The sequence below is a fragment of the Aotus nancymaae genome, unplaced genomic scaffold (assembly GCF_030222135.1).
Source record: "Aotus nancymaae isolate 86718 unplaced genomic scaffold, 86718_ANA_hifiasm-v0.15.2.pri h1tg000010l, whole genome shotgun sequence".
Classification (NCBI taxonomy): Eukaryota; Metazoa; Chordata; class Mammalia; order Primates; family Aotidae; genus Aotus; species Aotus nancymaae.
The window spans coordinates 58,338,065-58,359,821 of NW_026988421.1; the positions used below are offsets into that span (position 1 = coordinate 58,338,065).

General features: G+C 34.3%; 1 protein-coding gene across 5 annotated transcripts in view; it reads right to left on the reverse strand.

Annotated features, from left to right (window-relative positions):
- Positions 1-21,757, reverse strand: part of CTNNA3 (catenin alpha 3) — a 1,835,081-nt gene that overhangs the window by 592,470 nt on the left and 1,220,854 nt on the right. For all 5 annotated transcript variants that reach the window (XM_064374172.1, XM_064374173.1, XM_064374171.1 and 2 more), the window contains one exon: positions 21,038-21,194. In XM_064374172.1, coding sequence (XP_064230242.1) covers positions 21,038-21,194 — 157 coding nt within the window. The remainder of the gene's footprint in view (positions 1-21,037; positions 21,195-21,757) is intronic.

Below are 21,757 nucleotides of genomic sequence, written 5' to 3' on the forward strand. Positions count from 1 at the left end.
CTGTCAGGTAGGAATTATTACTCCCATTTGACAGAAGAAGGAATCAAAGGATGTTAAGCAATTTTCCCAAGGCCAAATAGTTGGTGAGAGAGTGCACATGATAAACTGTGATTTCCCTGGCAAGATGAGGGATGAGAACTCTCCCTCATTTCGTGTTGAATGCAGAAAATGCAGAGGGGAAGGGACAGGTGAATGGCGCCCGATACAACAGAATTTCATGTTGTATCACCAACCCACTGATCTGTACCAAATGTTTGCCACTGTACACTCCATCAGCCTCTAGTTAAGTGTGTCTATTTATCAGTTTGTTAACATATTTGCCACAGTAGCATGGTATATGCATAAACCACTATGATTTAGAAGAATAAAATTATTCCTTGGCTAGCCATAAACTCTGAGTTCTTTATACATCCCACCATCTTAGCAGCCAAACTCCAGGATTGTTTTTTTATGAGGAGAAAAAAGAAATCAAATTTTATTTGAAAAAAATCATGTGAAGAAAGCTGATATTAAACTGTATTTTAAAGACCACATATAACTGTAATGAGATATAGACTTGAACTTGGTGTAATTAAAGAGGCATTAATTTAAAGGAAATATAGCTAAGGAAAAAAATTATTGTTTATGTATTTTGTTAGTGTCTGGAGATACAGAGATCAATGTAGGAGTCAATGACATAGCTGTGGTTCCTTACAGCTCATTAATCACTATATGTGTAACTGGGAAATTCAGCTAAGCTTTATTGTAGAAAAAGGAAAAATATACTGGGGTCATTTTGGGTTTTTTGTTGTCATTGTTGTAGTTGTTGTTTTGAGATGGAGTCTGACTCACTCTGTTGTCCAGACTGGAGTGCAGTGGTGCCATCTTGCCTCACTGCCACCTCCACCTCCCGGGTTCAAGCGATTCTCCTACCTCAGCCTCCTGAGTAGCTGGGATTATAGGCATGCACCGTAGTGTTCAGCTAATTTTTGCATTTTTAGTAGAGATAGCATTTCACCATGTTGGCCAGACTGGTTTTGAACTCCTGACCTCAAGTGATCCACCTGCCTGAGCCTCCCAGAGTCCTGAATTACAGGTGTGAGCCACTGTGCCTGGCCTGGAAGTCATTTTGTTTTGCTTATTTATAGAAACTATTTCCACCAGGCAGTAATGACAGCAATCTAAGGAAATGTCCTAACAATGATATTAACATAGAGTGATAGATAAAAAGATATTATTTTCCATATCATTTTCACATTTTCTTTCAGTTAACTGAACACTTAGCTGAGCCATATATGTCGTGTGTCATATACTGCATGATGAAAACCTTTTACTCTATCTAAGGAAACAGATTTTAGTATCACCATATCGAACCTGAAAATCATTCTAATACCAAAATGTGAACCTGCATTTTAAAAATTCCATAGTATAATCTGATTAATAGGTGTCATAAGGAAATGACTTAACTTTTGGATATACAAAATAAAACAATGTTCTAATAAAGTTATATTTTAAAATGATATATCAACATAAAATGTGATAATGTAATTATTTCCAGTTTGATTATATGCTATAACCATTATCTCATTACTATTATAATTAAGAAAAAATACATAGAAATGTTATCACATGATCCATACCAGAATTAAATTAAGTAGGACATTACATAAACCAGAAGATTCTTACAGAATACAAAGTTGTCAAAAGTAAATTCAGGTTTGAGGGACAACAAAGAAGCAATGTCGGAGAGGAAAGCTTGATAATTATAGCATGGTTGCTATTTATTTACTCAGTGTAAAGGATGAAAGAAGGAATTGTCTTAGTGTTCTTCCACTTCACTGAAACAAACTTTTAGTTGACAGTGAACACACTACAAAGGAAATCAATTTAACAATCTTGATTGATGTAGTACTGGATAAAAGGTACTGTGCTAAGTGGCCCAGAACAATGGTGAATAATAGCTATACTAGTTTGTTAGCGCTGCCATAATACAGTATCACTGACTAATGTGACTTAAACAATAGAAATTTATTTTTTCACATTTCTGGAGGCTAGAAGTCTGAGATTAAGGTGTTGACAGGTTTTGCTTTCTCTGAGGTCTCTCTCCTTGACTGACAGATGGAGGTCTTCTCCCTGTGTCTTCACAGGGTTTTCCCTCTATATATGTCTATGTCCTAATTCCCTCTTCTTACAAGGACATCAGCTATATTGGATTAAGGTTCATCCGAATGACCTCATTTTAACTTAATTACCTCTTTAAAGACCCTGTTTACAAATACAGTCACATTCTGAGTTACTGAGGGTTATGACATCAATATATAAATTTTGAGGGGAAACATAATTCAACATATAAGAAAACATTCTTGCCCTTCAGGACTTTCAAAATAATAAGGAAGAAAATATATACAAATAACTATCATAAAGGCACAAAGTGATAAAAGTTATAGCACACAGTCAAAATTATTAGGTTGGTGCAAAAGTGGTTGCAGTTTTTGCCATCACTTTCAATTACAAAAACTGCAATTAAATTTGCATCAACCTACGTAAAGCATAGAAAAGGACTGGATAATCAAGAAAGGTTTAATGGATAAAGTGGTTTTCTAGGACAAGATTGCAGCATATTGGGATAAATACAATGAAAAGGACAGGAAATAACATTAGAAGAAAGCACTGTATCAGGCTAATTTTTCATTTAATTATAATTATTTAATTATAATTCATTTCACCATATTGAGATAACTATAGCAGAAAGGACAGGAGAAAACAGGATTAGAAAAAGCACTCTATAGGGTTAATTTTTCATATAATTATAATTGAACTGTACTCTGATATGGCACATTTTACATTTAAGACAATAAAGATCATATGATCGCTGACAGGAAAGCAGCAATAGAAAATCATATGTTCTTCAGTTTTCAATGTAAAATACACCACAGGCCAATAACCAGACAAATAATTCTCCACCAACTGCCAACATATCATTTGTACTTATGGACATTTTTCAAAAGAAATAGAATAGGGAGAAAATTAGAATTGTACCAGTCATAAGCCAGAAGAAGACATAGATAATAAAAGTCTAGTAGTGATTGGATTATCCTTTTAGGAAATCTGTACATCAAAAACCTATGCTTATAGCTCTTTGTTCTGAGGGTCAGTTCCCAAATTATTGTGATACAACAGTCTTTCGAATTCTTTCATGTAATAAAATGTCACTATCTGAGATTTTTTTAAGTAAAAATGTGGTATTTTATTACCACAAGTTCAGCTACCTAATACAATATTCTTAGTACTGCTTGATAAATAAATAATATTTCTGACAGCGACAACAAAATCTCAATTTTGATTACTTCTGTTCTAAAAAAGCACAGGATAGTAAGAATTCTTAGTACTGCTTGATAAATAAATAATATTTCTGACAACAAAATCTCAATTTTGATTATTTTTGTTTTAAAAAAGCACAGAATAATAGTAAAGAATATATATAAAGCATCCTTTTAATATTTACAGTGGGGAAAGATACTGAATTTTTATGGAATTATAATAATATGTGCCTCCATATGACTTCTTACATGTGGGTCACTGGCAGATAAACTTAATTTTTAATTATACCTAAAACATATGACAATTCAATGGTGCTCAGCCAGGCAATATAAACAGTGTGGCAAAAGTAAGGGATTTTCTTTTTCTTCATACAATTTATCCAAAGGCACATTCAAGTTTTTCTCCTCTACTGTTACGGCAATAATTTAGGTTCATGTCAGAAACTGTTTGAAAGACATATTAAATCCACATTTCATATCACTTGTTAGTGTCTAATTAAGCAGAAAATTTTGAGTTCAGTGAATTACAAAATCAAATTTAAAACACATCAGATTTTACGTTAAGAAATAAAGATCTTGGCGTGTAAACCTTTAGCACTGTAGGAAAGGAGCTTCATCTTTTACATTGGTGAAAGGTGCAGAGTGATCATTCTGTGCAATTATACAGCTAGTAGAAGTCTTGATTTGGAAACAGTACTATACCAAGGAGAAAATCACTTCACATAGCTTTGCTTGATTTTTGCAGTCTAACTAGAATAGTTATGCTACATTCATACATCTGGCTTTGCTCCAAAGCCTATGTTGGGTGGCTCTGAAATATAAACAGAGCAAATTTTGCCCTTGATCACTTTGGAGGTTACTCCTATAAAAATCATATAAGAGTTTATTTGAGTAAAACAGATTTAATTGAACAAATGTTTATTAGGCAGCTGCAGTATACCTTATACTGTGTAAAGCACTGCAATGAAGTAAAACCTAACCGTCTGTACAAATCCACAGTTGCTGGTTCTTCTCTTTCTTTGACTTCATTTTTTACTAATCTGATGTTTTGCTTGTTCCCCCCTGCCCATCCCCACATTTAAATTTTCTTCTAGAATCTTACTAACTTCTGGTGGGAGAGAAAGAGCCTCATTTTACCACCAAAACCATATATAATCTAGGTCAAAAGGATTTTTATATTGCCTTATCAAATCATGCAAAATTATCCAGCTGTGTTTACATGGACAGCCAAAGAGGAAAGAACTTCGGCTTTTGTTAATTATTTGACTTAACAGCTGAATAAGTAACAAATCAATAACTAGGCTTAACAGTCAGGTAAATATTTTTTCCTGATTTAGAAAGGTTCCAGATGGAAAAACAGAATTATGGTCTAAACATGGCCTCCATATTTTGACATCTAAAAAGATACAGAAATTAATGCTCAATAAGTATTTGTTGATTGACAATAAATGATTAACTTGTCAATACCAAAGTGTTCCCTGGGCACTTGGCTTTGATTTTTTTTTTTTTTTTTTTTTTTGACACAGGGTCTTTCTTTGTAGCTTAGGCTAACCTTGAACTCCCGAGACGACAGGGAAAAACAATTCTTAATAGGGAACAATAGGCTGACCAGACTAGAGGATATATAAAACTAACATCATAATTATTTACCATCTTAGAGAATTTGAGCAATGAAGGAATTCTCTCTGAGAGTTAATATTAAATGTGATTATACTAGCTAAATTCCTTCCAGGTGGAGCAATAAATGAAATATCTGTGGAACTCCTAGAGATCTTGGGATAAATGGTTCCACACATTAATAGTTGCATTTCTTAAGAAAAAAAAATTAAAAAGCCATATGCAAAAGTAAAAAACAAAACTCGACACAATCGCTATTCATTATAAATTCATACAAATTCAGCTATTCAATCTATAAAATATTGATACAAGAAAATTATAAATGTATTTAGTGAAATAGTGATAAATATATATCATGCTTTAATAAAGTATTCTAATTAATCCAGTCACCACACATTTTTGCTAAATAAGATAGACATAAGGTGATAAAATAATAAGGCTTACCACCCTAGATAAGTTTTATTTGTTCCATGGTAGTTTTATATACTTTGAATATGATGTTAGCTTAAAATTCAATGGTCAAAAACACCTTACAGAATTTTAAATAAGTAGATTTTCTGATCTAGTTTAAGAAGAAAGAGTCAAATCACAAGGCTGAATATCTCTACCTTAATGAAATTTCCGATATAGTTAGGTAAAGAGCATTTATATGTAATTTAGATATGAAACATAAAGTGCATAAATCATTATTATCAAGATAGTGAATGCACATTTGTAAGAAGATATTAAATGAGAGCATGGCATGTTACCATGTCAAATTATTTAGATGCACCAAAGAGACATATTTTTCACTCCTCCCATGACCATTTTCCACATATAATATTAGAACTATACCTGAAAACTAAGTTTCACCTACAACTGAAAGTCTCTGAAGTTAATTAAATTACCAGGTTATGGAGGATTGGATTGTCGGGTAGTGGGTCTGGATGTCAGTGAATATTTTAAAGTCAATATTTATAATTAAGACCGATTTTTTTGTAGTGTCAAGTATATCATTTTTCTAGTTTAGAATTTTAATAGTCATATTCTACTGCTGGATGTGACTGTTACTGCCCTAATATGATGCAAGCCTGAAATCTCAAAGCAACTTACGCTGTACAAGAAAATCAGACAGAGAGAAAACAAGCATTTTCAAAATTATTATACATGAATGCAAAGTGTTAACTTACTTATAAATTCCTGGTAGTTACACGTTTTAAAAACGTATGAAGAACCAGATTGAAATTTGATGATTATCATACATCTGTAATTACTATAGAGATGAATGAAATATATCACAGTGAACATGGATTCTGTTTTGCATCTTATTTAGATTGTCATGTAAGTCTTTATAATTAGTTACTAAATGCCAATATATGAAATAGGGATCATAAATTCAAGTAACAATAAAGAATGATGAGATTTCAAAGACTGGTTGTCACAGAATTACTTTGCTGATAGAAAGATATCGCTGGTGTCTTTCCCAACATAACCTATTTTAACACACTATAATTGCCAGGTGAGGGCTTGTTTCCCCCGTTAGACTATAGATCTCTTGTAGATATGTCCAGTAGACCTTATTCACTATTGACTCTGTAGAGTGAATAGTAATTACTCAATAAGTATTTGTTGACTGACACAATAAATGATTAACTTGTCAACACCAAAGTGTTCACTGGACATTTGGCTTCAAAGTCATTCATTCCTCCGATATTATCAAGATTGCTACAGCAGAGAATATCATTTAAATCTTCTTGTCATGCTCCGTGAGAAACTTTTCAGCTTTAGCTTTGAGTTTTTACAGACTCAAAGTAAGAATATTCTATTGCCTGAGGGAGATTCTGATTATTTTGATGCCCTATATTTCCTAATCCAATAGATGGAAAATGTCTGTCATGCAGATTTGCTTATGAGAAGGCAAGGGCTTTCATCAAAATCTTTAGTACAAAAAAAAAGAAAAATTGTAAAATTCTGAGAAAGGTTACACAGGGGACATCAATAATACATGTAATAACAAGTATGAGAAAAGTTAAGATTCAGTAAGACTTCACGGTAAGATTACCTTGTTTGTAATTCTATATGCTCTAATCTTTTATGGATGCTTGAAACATTTCAGAATAAAAGCATTTTGTTTTAAATCTAGCTATCCTTTCCTCACACTCACCAACAGAACTAGAAAGAACAATGGCATAAAACTTTGCAAAGTATTTTTCTATTAGAGTCTGACCCTGGGTGATAAAGGTTTAGGTATGTTTTACTTTCACAAAGCCTTTTTTAAACTGTATTACTGAGATTCACAGTCAAGTACAAGAGTATTGTATGATCACAATTCTGAGGTGCGTTTCAGGTACTGATATGTGTTGGCCTGATTTCTCTGTTCCCCAGCCACAGACTCATCTATGTCACCTGGGTTTGCACCCTGATATTTACTTCTCCAATTCACTATATACTTTTTATTATAAATGCTTAAGAAAAGTAGAGCTCATAAAATATAGAAAATAATCTACCCACCTCAATAATAACATGCACTATTTTTTCATCAGATTTTGTTCTGATCTAACATTGTAGATAACACTGAAGTCCCATATGTACTCTTCCTCAGTCTCATCCAAGTCCTTCCATCTCTAAAATTAATCATTGCTATGTATTTGGTATACATGGCATTTATGACATCCTGTTGTCCAAAAAACTTGCTCATCCACTCAAGATTGCTTTGAAAATTTCTCCTTTTAACATAGGAAACAAGCTTCCTTTTCTTTACTGCTATATTGGCTACTATTCACTCATTTCCCTATTGATGGAGAAAACCTCTATAATGATCATACTTGTATCAGGTTTTCCTTATGAACATGTAAACAAGTTCCTCCAATATACTTAAAGGGGGATTTGTGGCAACATAATCCAGGTACCACAAATTGTTATTTTGTTCTTCACAGAGATTATAACAATTTACATTCCCATAAGTATTGTATGAGAGTTCTTTTTTTAGTATATAACATGTAACAATTGAAGTGATTAGAATTTTATTTTTTAATATCTGATATGCACCCTAAATCTAAAGATAATTCTTCAGTTGTTTTGATTAACTATAAAGTCGATTATTGGGATAGGTTTAACAAAGTGCTCCTTAAAGAGATTTATCTTTCTCAAACTGGTTTAAATTTGAACACTGGCCTGCCAATAATGTTAGTAATAATGGTTATCTTTTACTAGGCTGCTTAGTATATCCTAGACACTATTTAAAATATATAATTTATTCAATTCTTCCAACATAAAAGAATGTGAGCTCTAAGGATACAGAGGTTTTTGTCTATTCTACTGGCTGTTCTGTCTCTAGGACTTAAAACAGTTCTATCACCTAATAGGTGTTCACCAAATATTTGTTAGTGAGTACATGAATGAATAAAATATATAACTAATATTTTTAAAGAGGCATTTGAGTAGTTATTTCCCAAGTATCATAGATTTGGTAGGAAATGACAGAATTGCTTATCTTCAAGCATACGTAACACCCAGTCTTGCTCTGTCACCCAGGCTGAAGTACAGTGGTATGATCTTGGCTCACTGCAGCCTCTGCCTCCTGGGTTCAAGTATTTCTCCTGCCTCAGCCTCCCAAGTAGCTGGGATTACAGGTGCATGCCACTATGCCAGGCTAATTTTTGTATTTTTAGTAGAGACGGGTTTCCCCATGTTGCCCAGGCTGGTTTCGAACTCTTGACCTTGTGATCTGCCCACCTCAGCTTCCCAAAGTGCTGGGATTACAGGTATAAGCCACCACACCCAACCCAAATTTTTCTTTTCCTATGTTCCACACAGTCTCTAGAGAGAAAATCAACTATCTTCCTGTCAAATCTATAAGAATTACTTTAGTGGTGAAATTTTAGTAAGAAGGATAGGTACTTTGTAAGAACATAACTTTTTATTTCTTTTCTTTCTTTTTAAATTAATAAATATTAGTTGTATATATTTGTGGTATACAATGTGATATTTTAAAATATGTATATGTTATGAAATGGTTAAATCAAGCTAATTAACATATACACTACCTCACACTTTAATCATTTTTTGTAGTGAGAACACTTACCTAATTTTCAGACATACAATATATCATTATTAACTATAGTCAGCTTGTTGTATAATAGATCTCTTGAAGTTATTCCTCCTGTTTAACTGAAATTTTGTATCCTTTGACCAACATCTCCCCAGTCCTCTCCCACTACCAGCAGTCCTTGGTAACCACTATTCTATTCCCTGCTTCTATGAGTTACACTTTTTAGGACAATGTAACTCTTAGTTGCATTTTAAAAACATATAGAACTTGTTCACAGCACAGGCTCTGGAGCCATTCTCTAAGCAAAGGTTTTTAGTGGTTTGTTAAAATTCCCCAGGATGCTTTCTAAATCCCTAAATCTATTGCAACAAAAACTCGTAAGATCAGACACATGATTCCTGTTTTCAAATATTCTATCTGCACCCACTTGGGTAGCAAGATTGATGCTGTTTTCACCAGCCTAAAACCCCTTCAGCTCTAGCTGAAATCTTTGTTCTCTCACAATGCCCAGGAACATGTCTTGGACTCATTGGTAGGTAGGAACATGCTTTGTGGCAAGGAGAAAATTTCCCTGTAATCATTCATCTAATCTACAAAATATCCTACAGGATTCTCCATATTAAAGATTTTTTCTCATCCAAATTATACTGATTAAAGGTGATTACAGTTGAGAAACCACCCATAAATAAGTAAACACAAATAAAACTGTAAGACTCCCTTTGACTATTTCTTTGTTGAAAGTCTTTGTCAATATATCTGGCTATTGAAAATAATATAGCTTATTAATACAGCACATACACGCACTGAGATAATTTTAAGCAAAATGTTTATAAAAAGTATATATTATCATTCACAGCCTTACATAGCACATGCATCTGAAGTATTTAGGAACTATCTATAATACTGTTATGCAAGTCTAAAATGTAAATCCTGAGGGCTATTTATCAGTAAGATTATTAATCATTACTCTAGCTATACTTTAAAGTTATAGCAAAAATGTTCAAATCTGACTTATTACGACAGTCCAAAAAGGACTTCCAGTATGGCTTTTCTAAAGATCTAAGTCATAGTATTCAAAGAACAGTCCTGCGGTCTACTTATTGTTTATTCAAATGAAAGCATCTCATGTTAGTACATGAAATGATGTGTGATAAATTCCAGTTCACATGCCCAAACTACTCTTCAGTCACGTAAATACAGGCAGTAATTCAAAACATAATTACCAATAAGGCAATAATAGATTACTTTGGGAAGCCTATTCAATCATTTTTGAATACACACTTTCTGTCTTTTATCATGACTTATATAAAGCCATGTGTAGATTTCTCTGCCATCTCCATAATGATCCCTGAGCCATATACTGTCACATGAAAATGTAATCACAGAGGACTCAGGGGAAAAAAATCTTACAGCCATGAAATTACTGTCTCTTAATTTTAGCCAATGTTATAGAAGATCCTGGCTGCAAGTCATCACTGGCCCATCCTGATGAAGAAGAGCTTCTTTTCTCAGTAAATGGAAGCCTAGGTTATTCGGCTTGAGCTAGGATGCAGTTACCAAGCTGGTTCTCACCTTCCTATTATAACGTCTTGAATGTGTCAGTAATGTGCCTTCAGTCTTTGGAGGTGGAATGGAGAAAATGAGGGAACTCTTGTTGCATATTGGATTTACTTTCATTTCTAAGACCCATTAGGCATTATTTAGCACTATATCACTTCCATCTACAAGAATGGCTTTGGGCATCTGGAGTTGGTCTTCTAAAAACTGATAAGGTATACGATGTCACTATCTAAAATTTCAGATGGCTTACTTAGCCTGTTTGTGTTGCTATAAAGGAATACCCAAAGTTGGGTAATTTACAAAGAAATGAGGTTTATTTGGTTCACAATTCTGCAGGCTGTATAAAGAAGCATGGCACCAGTACCTACTTCTGGTGAGGGCTTCAGGCAGCTTCCACTCATGGCAGAAGGTGATACGGAGCCAACGTGCAGAGATTACATGGTAAGAGAGGAAGCAAGGGGTGAGGGGTGCCAGGCTCTTTCAAATAACCAGCCCTTGCAGGAACAAACAGAGTGAGAATTCACTCATTACCAAGAGGATTGCTCCAAGCAGTTCATGAAGGATCCACACCCATGGCCTAAACACCTCCCATTAGGTGCTGCTTTCAACACTGGGGATCCAGTTTATGCATAATATTTGGAGGGGTTGAATGTCAAAACCGCAGCACTCACCTTTTCCTATGGAAGGTCCTCAGGATCCTATATGAGGCCATTTGTTGACTTTTCAAGCTCAGTACCTATCTTTATGTAGTCTATGCTTCTTTTATACTGGCCAACTTGCTGTCCCTCAAACCCACCATGAATTTTCATATTTTTTCCCACTTTATGTGATGCTTTTCCAGTTTTCTAAAGGTTCAATTCAATAATCCAGTGGAACAGTTGTTTCTTTAAAAATCTTTCCTCCATATCCTGACACTACAGCAGCATTAATTATAAAAGATTTTGTTCCAGCATTTTGGGAGGCCGAGGTGGGCAGATCATGAGGCCAGGAGTTTGGGATCAGCCTGACCAATGTGGTGAAACCTCGACTCTACTAAAAATACAAAAATTAGCTGGGCTTGGTGGTGTGCACCTGTAATCCCAGCTGCTCAGGAGGCTGAGGCAGGAGAATCACTTGAACCTGTGAGGTGGAGCTGAGATCACGCCACTGCACTCCAGCCTGAGCAACAGTGACAGTCTGTCTCAAAAAAACCCAAAAATTTGTTTTCTTATAATGCTTTTGAAATCTAATTCATATATACCAAATTGTGAGTTCTCTCGAAGCAAATTCTGTGTTTTTCTACTTTGTATCTTTGTTCATTTCCTAGCACACTGTCTTGCACATAATATTCAGTTTAATATTATCAAAATCATTTTTTCAGGAAATGATTAACAATCTCTAATTTAAAATATATATTTGTATTGAAGCACTTCATGGCTTGATGCTTTTAATCAAACTAAGATTTGACTAGGTATAGGTTTAAGAATAATGTATAAGTACAATGTATGGAAATAGGAAATTGGTTATAATTACATTGTATGATTAATCTTTGCATAGATATATACTATATTGGTCATTTTTTTATCTCAACTCCTATTAAGTAGTTTTGATGCAGTTCATTTAACATTTTGCTCTTGCTAACATTATTAGGTGTTTTTGTGGCATAAGCTTATGAAAGAAAATTAAAAATAAACTGATTTTCCATTTTCTGTGTCAGATTTAGATTAAAGCTTTGTAGAAGCCAAAGGTCATGCTCACTATGATGTCATGGACAAAAAAGCCTTTGTTATTCCATTTTTTTTCATTTTTTCCTTTTAATTTTACTTGACACATAATATATGTAACATATTTACGGGTTACCAAGTGACATTCAGATACATGAGTAGAATGTGTAACTATCAAATCAGGGTAATTAGCATATTCATCACCTTAAGTCATCATTTGTTTAATGAGAACATTCAAAATCCTCTCTTCGAGCTTTTTGAATATATATAATTAACTATATTCACCCTACAGTGCTATAGAACACTAAAACATATTCTTCTTATTTAGCTGTAACATTATATTTATTGACCAATCTCCCTCTATCCTTCCTTCTCCCTTACAGTTCCCAGCCTGTAATAACCATAGTTCTACTCTATTTCTAAGAGCTCATTTTTTTGCTCCTACATGAGTAAGAACATGCAATATTTATCTTTCCATGTCTGACTTATTTTACTTAACATAATGTCCTCCAGGTTCATCCATGTTACTAATGACAATATTTCATTTCTGAAATAGCTGGATAATATTCTTTTGTGTATATATACTACATTTTCTTTATTCATCTGTTGATGGACATTCAGGTTGATTCCATATCCTGGCTATTGAGAATAGTGCTGTAATAAACAGGGCAGTGCAGATATCTCTTTGCTATGCTGATTTCCTTTCCTTTGGATAAATACCCAGTAGTGGGATTACTAAATCATATGGTGGTTCTGTTTTTAGTATTTTGAGAAACCTCAACAGTATATTCCATAATAGCTGTACTAATTAACATTCTCACTAACAGTACATAAGAATTCCCCTTACTCCACATCCTTGTTATCATTTTTTAAAAAATCTTTTCCTTTCATTCAGATTCTGGGGAAGAATTTCTTGGGTTTGTTTCTTAAATAACTATCAAAATTTTATTAGCGATGTTGAGCATACTAAATTCTTACAATCTGATCCAATTTTCAAATCTTTGCCCAGTTAAGAATGTGGTGGTGCTGGAACAGCTCTTGTTTTTAAAGTTGCTTTTAATTTGAGTATGGTCTTAAAGATCTCTGTTGCCACACTCTTGGTTCAGCAGTTTCCTAATATAAGCCACAGTTTTGAAAATTGCCACTTTTATAATGTAGAAACTTCTGGAACTTTGTTATATATAATTTTACACTGCTTTAATTGTGGATTTTTTTCTTTTTTTAAGCTTCCATATCTGAGTGAGAAGATAGGGTGTTTGACTCTCTTTTCCTCTTATTTCACTTAATGTCATTCAGTTCTATGCATGTTGTAGTGAATGACAGGATTTAATTATCCTTTATGGCTACTATTTCACGTGCATATATACCACATTTTCTTTATCAATTCAGCCAGTTGTTGAACACGTAGGTTAATTTCATGTCTTTGCTATTATAAATAGTGCTGCAATAAACACGGAGTTGCAGCTATGTCTTTAATATAATGATTTCCGTTCTTTGGGACAGATTCCCGGTAGTGAGATTGCTAAATCATATGGAAGTCATATTTGTAGTTTTTTGAGGAACCTCCACACTCTTCTCCATAGTGGCTATTCTAGTTTATATTCCAGTATTTCTTCATTCAGTACAATGTTAGTCATGGGTTTGTCATATATGGTCTTTATTGTGTTGAGGTATATTCCTTCTATGGCTAATATGTTAAGAGTTTTTATCATAAAGGGATGATGAATTTTATCATCAAATGCTTTTTCCGTGTCTATTGAGGTGATGTTTTTAAAATTTTATTATGTCAGTGTGATGCATTACATTTATTGATTTGCATATATTGAACCATTCTTGTGTCCTTAAAATAAATCCTACTCGATCAGGTGTATTATTTTTTGACATACTGTTTGATTCAATTTCTTAGTATTTGGTTGAGGATGCTTAAATCTGTATTCATCAGAGATATTGGCCCATTATTTTCTTTTTTTGTTGTGTCCTTGTCTGGTTTAGGTATCAGGATAACGCTAGCTTCATAGAATTAATTAGAAAGAATTTCTTAATCTTCAATTTTTGGAATAGTTTAAGAAAAATTGGTGTCAGTTATTTAAAAGTTTGCTAGAATTCATTAGTAAATCCATCTGGTCTTGGTCTTTTCTTCCTTGAGAGACTTTCTGTTACTGATTTAATCTTCTTACTTGCTGTTGATCTGTTTAATTCTATTTGTTTTTGGTTCAATCTTTGTATTTTATACATGTGTCTAGGAATGTATCCATTTCCTTCAGGTTTTTTAATTTGTTGGTGAACAGTTGTTCATAACAGTCTCTAATGATCCTTTTGTATTTTTGTAGAGTCAGTTGTAATATCTCATTGTTTATTTCTGATATTATTTACTTAGTTAGGTCTTTTTTTTAATCTACATAATAGTTTGTTGATTTGGTTTACTCCTTCAAAAACCAACTTTTTTCATGAATCTTCTGTTTGCTTTTTTGCCTCTAATTTGTTTCATTCTTTGTTGATCTTTACTATTTATTTTCCTCTATTAACTTTGGGTTGGGTGTATTCTTGCTTTTCTATTTTTTGAGGTGTATCCCTAGGTTATTTGAAATCTATTTTTTTTGATGCAGGTATTTATTCCTATAAACTTCCCTCTTGTACTAATTTTTCTGTGTTCCATACATATTTTGGTATGCTGTGTTTCTGTTTTCATTTCTTTCAAGAAGTATTTAAAATTTCCTTCTTAATCTTTTCATTAACTCATTGGTCATTCAGGAGAATGCTGTTTAATTTGCATGTATTTTGATAGTTTCCAATGTTCCTCTTGTTATTGATTTCTAGTTATAGTCCACTGAAATCTGAGAATACATGGTACAATTGCATTTAAAAAATTATTTAGATTTGTTTTGGGCCTAGCACAGGGTCTATCCTAGAGAATGCTCCATGTGTTGATGAGAAGGATGTGCATTTTATTGCCATTGGAAAAAATGTTCTGTAAATGTCTATTAGGTTCATTTGGTATAAAATGAAGCTTAAGTACAATGTTTCTTTGTTGACTTTCTGTCTAGATTAGCTGTAGGATGCTGAGGGTGAGAAGGGTGTTAAAGTTTCCAACTATTGTTACATTGGTATCTATCTCTCTCTTTAACTCTAATAATATTTGCCCAATATATCTAAGTGCTCTGGTATTGGGTAGATATATATTAACAATTGTTATTTCCTTTTGCTTAATTGATTTATAAATCACTATATAATGACATTCCCTGTCTCTTTTTATCTTTTTATTTTTAATAAAATTCTATTTTGTCTGATATAAGTATTGCTACTTTTGTACACTTTTTGTTTCCATTTGCACAGAATATTTTTTTTAATCCCTTTAGTTATAGTCTATGTGTGGTTTTAAATGAGAAGTGAGTTTCTTAAGCAGCAAATAGTTGGGTCTCAGTTTTTCAGCCAGTTTATATATTTTAATTAGGGAATTTAAACTGCTTACATTTAAGGGTGTTATTGATAAATAAGGACTTATTCTAGTCATTTCGTTAGTTGTTTTGTAATTGCTTTGCATAGCCTTAGTTCCTTTCTTATTATTTTTCTGGTCTGGTGGTTTTCTGTAGTGATAAAATTACATTCCTTTCTTTTTCTCATTTGTGTATCTGCTTTACCAGTGTATGCTTTCATGTTTTTCCTTAATTGATAGATAACATCTCCCAATTATATAGCTATGTATCTGTTTTTCTTTCATTGGTAGATAACATCCTTTCACTTTCAGAGGTTGGAGTCCCTTAAGTATTTCTTGTAGGCTCAGTTTAATGGTGATTAATTCCCTCAGCCTTTGTATGTCTGGGAAAGACTTTATGTCTCCTTCATTTCTTTTTTTTTTTTGAGACAGAGTTTCGCTCTCAGTACCCAGGCTGGAGTGCAATGGTGCGATCTCGGCTCATCGCAACCTCCGCCTCCTGGGTTCAGGCAATTCTCCTGCCTCAGCCTCCTGATGTCTCCTTCATTTCTAAAGAATAAGCTTCATGGTTTATAGTATTCTTAGTTGAAAGTTGTTTTTTTTTTCTTTTCTGCCAGCACTCTGAATACATCATCCTATCCTCTCCTGGCTGATAAGGCTTCTGCTGAGAAATCTGCTGTTAGTCAGATGAAGATACTCTCATATATGACTCAATGCTTTCTTTTGGTGTTTTTAGAATTCTCTTTTTGTCTTTGTTTTGAAAATTTGACTATAATGTATCTCAGAGAGGACCTTCTTGGATTTCACCAATTTGGGACTATTTGAGCACCCTATATCTGAATGGCTATCTCTCTCCCAAGAGTTGGAAACTTTTCAGTTATTGTTTCATTAAATAAGTGGCCTATTCATTTTCTCATTTATTTTCCTTCTGGAATTTCTAAAATATGAATAGAATATTTGTTTGCCTAGTGATATTCCACATGCCACATTGACTTTTTTCATTTTTATTCTCTTTATTTCTTTTTGCCTAACTCACTTATTTCAAAAGGTCTGTCTTCAAGATCATAAATTATTTATTTTGCTTTATCTGGTCTATTGTTAAACTTGGGTAGGGTGCTTTGGCTTTGGTTCTGGGAGAATGCAGTAATATAGTCACCATATGATTTCTTCAGCAATAGTCAAATCAGTAGTATCTATGGTTTCACAGTGTCTTTTGCTCTGGTTGTTCCTGAAGTCTGTGGTGTGACTATGCTGGAGATGGGGCCTCCAGACACGTCAGTCCTTGGATCTGGGGAGTGTACAGGCACTTCTGGTGGTATGCGCTACATGGACCAGTTCTCAGGATCCTGGGTAGTACACAAAGGTGCATAGTGGCCCTGTTGTTGGTGTGGCAAGTGTGCTGGTTGTGGTGGTGGCACATCTTAGGCAGGGCAGTTCTCAAGTCCCTAAATGACATATTTGGGGATCAGTGTTCATGGCAGTGGGTCACAAGCAAGCTGGTCCTCAGGACACTGGGCAGTGTGTGCAGGCACATGAAGGCCCAAGTACTGCAGGGAACAAGGTCATTGTCATCAGGAAAGGTGGCTCTCAGGCTCTGGAAAGCATGTGCTTTGGATTCCTATGTCCTGGGGAAAGCCTCCCTGATGTGCAGGACTGCCTGTTCCCTGGGATTTAGGGCTCTACGTGGGCTCATGTAACAGGGACCCTGTGGTACCACTGGGTTCAGCTGGCATTGTAACACTGCCACCTTCTGGGAGGTGTGGAGGATGAAGGCTGTGCACCTGTGATGTGGAGATGCAGCAGCTATTGGGCCCCAGGGCAGGATGTATTCTGGTGGTGACACTTGTTAGTGTATTTTTGATGGCACTGAAAGTTAGATTTGTGTTACTAAGCCAAGGTCAAAGAACATTATGATGATTAATGCTGAAAGTTGTTTTTTCATAATTTGAGGATTTTTAAGAATATTAATTCAGGGGCCAAACACATTAAATTAAGAAAACATAAATCTGAAAAATTAATGTTGGCATAGAATTTAAAATGGGAATATATACTTTTATTCATTCAGTAAATACCTATTAGGAGACTTCAGGGAAAACTGTGAAAGAGGTCCTATTAAGAAGATTCTATAGCAACTTAGGCAAAAGAAAGGTACTTGACCTGGCATAGTAGTAGTGAATATAAAGGAAAAGTGAACATATTTAAGAAGAATTTAAAATATAAAGTAAAGCACATCTTCAACTACCCTTAAATATTATAATCCACTAAGGGTCAATATGATATTAAATCAGAACACTCCACAATAAGGGAATATGATTGCTAATTCTAATTTAGAAGAGGTCAATCTCTTTTTCAGAAAATTCAAAAACGATTGTCAATCTCTTCCACCATTCCTCATTTAATTTCTGCAAGGTTCTTTGAACTGACTGAACCATGGACTACACCATGGTGACCCGGGAGACCCACATGTACACCTCCAGATAACCTCCTAGAGCCAGAAAGCCTAACGTAACAGAAAAACTGCAAAAGGAAAAGAATACCTAACTCCTGAAGTACCTGATTAACCAACCTTGCAACATTCCACCATTGCTCCTGCCTCAACCATTCCTGCCTCAACTGATAAGCCAATCTCATTATATTGGACTTTGGACCTTGTGACACCCTCCCTCCAAGTGACACCCCCAAGGCTTACAAAAACCACCCTGAACTGCAACTCCTGTAACTTTCCACTGCCTACCCCAAACCTATAAAACTAACTCTCATCCCACTGCCCTCTGTATGCTAGGGCCAGCAGCCTAGAGCCAACTATATCAAACATCTAGGTATATGAAATAATTAAGAGTTTTTTTTTATTTAAGTAATTTTTACATGAGTTTTCTGTTACTTTTGTATGTTCTGAACTGCTTAAGTTGTCCATGAAAAGAAGCAGATCCAGAATATTGCTATATTACGTTAATCTAGCACTAAAGAGAAATACTATGAATTCCTGCTTTAAGGACCTACAATATACCTGGATCCCAGGCCTCCCACAGCTGTAATAATGCAAGGATTGATAAATTATGGTTCCCCTTCTCGCATGTCCAGAGGATTCTCCCTATGTGCTGTCAGTATTACTATGTTAAACTGTCTTTACATTGATTAATATGAGTAGGTTCCTTTGTCTATTAACCAAAAGAATCAACTGAGAAACAGAACCTACCATTTAACAATCAAATTACAAAAGAATTTTCTAATATAAGGTGTTGATTGAATTTACTTTGCAAAGTCTATACTAAGGAGATAGCAAGTAGACAAAAATATGCTTAACATAACATTGTTCATAATAATTAAAATTACTATTTACCTAAATGTTAACAAGAGCACACAAATGAATAATTTCCTGAATATATAATCATGCAGAAATACACAGCCAAATATTATGTGTAAAAAGGCAAGTAACATAAATACATATATATATATATGCGAGATATACATTTGAAAATATAAATATATATTAGAAAAGTGGTGAATGGAAAAAAATCAATTAGCAGTGGTTATTATTCCTGAGTAGTGGAATCGAAAGCCATTGATGTTTTTCCCCATATATTTTCTATGTTTTCAAAGATTTTTAATTCTATAAAATAATTTTAAAATATGTAATTAGCATACATTTCACTTTCATTAATGTATCATGAAAATATACTCAGTTTCTGGAACAATTTTTCATTATGAGAATGTATACATACATGAAAATAATGAAGTCAATAGGTTAGACTGAAAGACTGAACTAAATCAGGAAATTTTAAAAAATGAAGTTGGATATTCACGAGAATTTTCATTTTATAAAAAAGAATAAAATCACATTCCAAGAAAATCTCTCACAAAAAAAGGAAAAAAAATACATCATTTATTTTAGAGAGAGGCTTACTTTTTGAGAGTATAAGACAGACTAAAATGCATTTAGTTTTTTGTTTTTATAACAACATAAACAAAACCTGAATTATACTTCCGAGGATACTGATTCATAAGAGTATCTTCACAATCCTATGGGATATTATTCTAATTTGTGATGAGAGAATGATCTGGGCTTCACATGGAATCTCAAGCTTCTCTGTTTTCATTAGATGTTTAGATTTGTTTGTTTGATTCTTTAGATTAACACTGTCAAATACATATGATGGTTGCTGAATTACCATATTGCATCCGTCAAAGGAAAATAAATCTTGGGGCCCTAAAATCACTAAGCCAAAGGGAAAAGTCAAGCTGGGAAATGCTTATGATAAACCTGTCTCCCATTCTATTCAAAGCCATCCCTCTGCTCACTGAGATAAATGCATATCTGATTGCCTCCTTTGGAAAGGCTAATCAGAAACTCAAAAGATTGCAACCACTTGTGTCTTATCTACCTATGGCCTGGAAGCCCTCTTCCTATATCTAGTTGTCCCACTTTTGCTTCAACTTGTTCCACCTTTCTGGGCTGAACCAATGTTCATCTTACTTATGTTGATTGATGTCTCATGTCTTACTAAAATGTATAAAACTAAGATGTGCTCTAACCACCTTGGGCACATGGCATCAGGACCTTCTGAGGCTGTGTCATGCGTGCGCATCTCTAACTTTGGCAAAATAAACTTCCCAAATTGACTGAGATCTGGCTCAGATTTTGTGGTTCACACATTTCAAATCAATGACATTTTCCCATTAATATTATTTTTTGCCTGAGGGGAGAAAAATTTGGTTGGAAAAGAAGTGCCGGGAAATCAAGATATATAAATGTATTAGAAGGAGAAAATGTGGATTTATTTGAAAACCTAGGAAAAACCTAAGTCTCCTAGGTATTATGTTCTATTATATTTTGCCCATAAATATGAGTTTCTTTTATAGACACAGTGTAAATTGTTAAATTTAAAAAGATTACAAGACATGTGGCTTATAATCCCAGAGTAGACCATGGATGACACAACTGCTGCTAATACACAGCAACACATTGCATCCAGAAATACAATCAATGAAATGTTTTCTATATTAAATAAATTAATTTTATTCAGTATTACTTTTTTTTTTTTTTTTTTGATACGGAGTCCAGCTCTGTTGCCCAGGCTGGAATGTGGTGGCGCGATCTTGGCTCACTATAACCTCTGCCTCCTGGGTTCAAGCAATTTTCCTGCCTCAGCCTCCTGAGCTGCTGGTATGGCAGACGTGCACCACCATGGCCGGCTAATTTTTATATTTTTAGTAGAGATGGGGTTTCAGCATGTTACCTAGGCTGGTCTCGAACTCCTGACCTCAAGTAATCCACCTGCCTCAGCTTCCCAAAGTGCTGGGATTACAGGCATGAGCCACCATGCCCAGCCTGGTATTATTCTATTTCATAAAGTTGACAAGAGCAAATAAACAAAATAAAATAATAAAAACATACCAGATACAGCAAGGAAGTCATCGATGCTTGTAATGTCATCTACAGCTTCAGTGAGGACATGTATATGATTCTCCCATGTACGTTTGTACATTTCCATGGTGTTTTTGACCACCTGACTTTTGGGTCTTGCAGCCAAAGCAAGTGCAGCATTAATAATCTGTAAAGATAAGGATTGAAAAAATCACCTATTGGGTACAATGTTCACTATTTGGGTGACAGGTACACTAAAAGCCCACAAGTCACCAGTATGCAATATATGCATGTAAAAAATATCAATATATAATTCCTAAATATATAAATACAAAAAATTAAAATGATGAAATAAAATTAAATTACATTCATTCAATATTAAACATAAAAATGAAATTTAAAAAATCTGTAAAGATGTAGAATGTTTATCTAGTGATTTCGTTTTCTTTTTTTTTTGAGATGGAGTCTCACTCTGACACCAGGCTGGAGTGCAGTGGATCACTGCAACCTTTGCCTCACAGTTCAAGTGATTCTTCCACCTCAGCCTCCCAAGTAGCTGGGATTACAGGCGCACGCCACCACGCCCTACTAATTTTTGTATTTTTTTTTTTTAGAAGAGACAGGGTTTCATCATATTGGTCAGGATGGTCTCGATCTCTTGACCTCGTGATCTGCCCTCCTCGGCCTCCCAAAGTGCTGGGATTACAGGCGTGAGCCACTGTGGCCGGCCAGTGATTTCTTTAAATACAT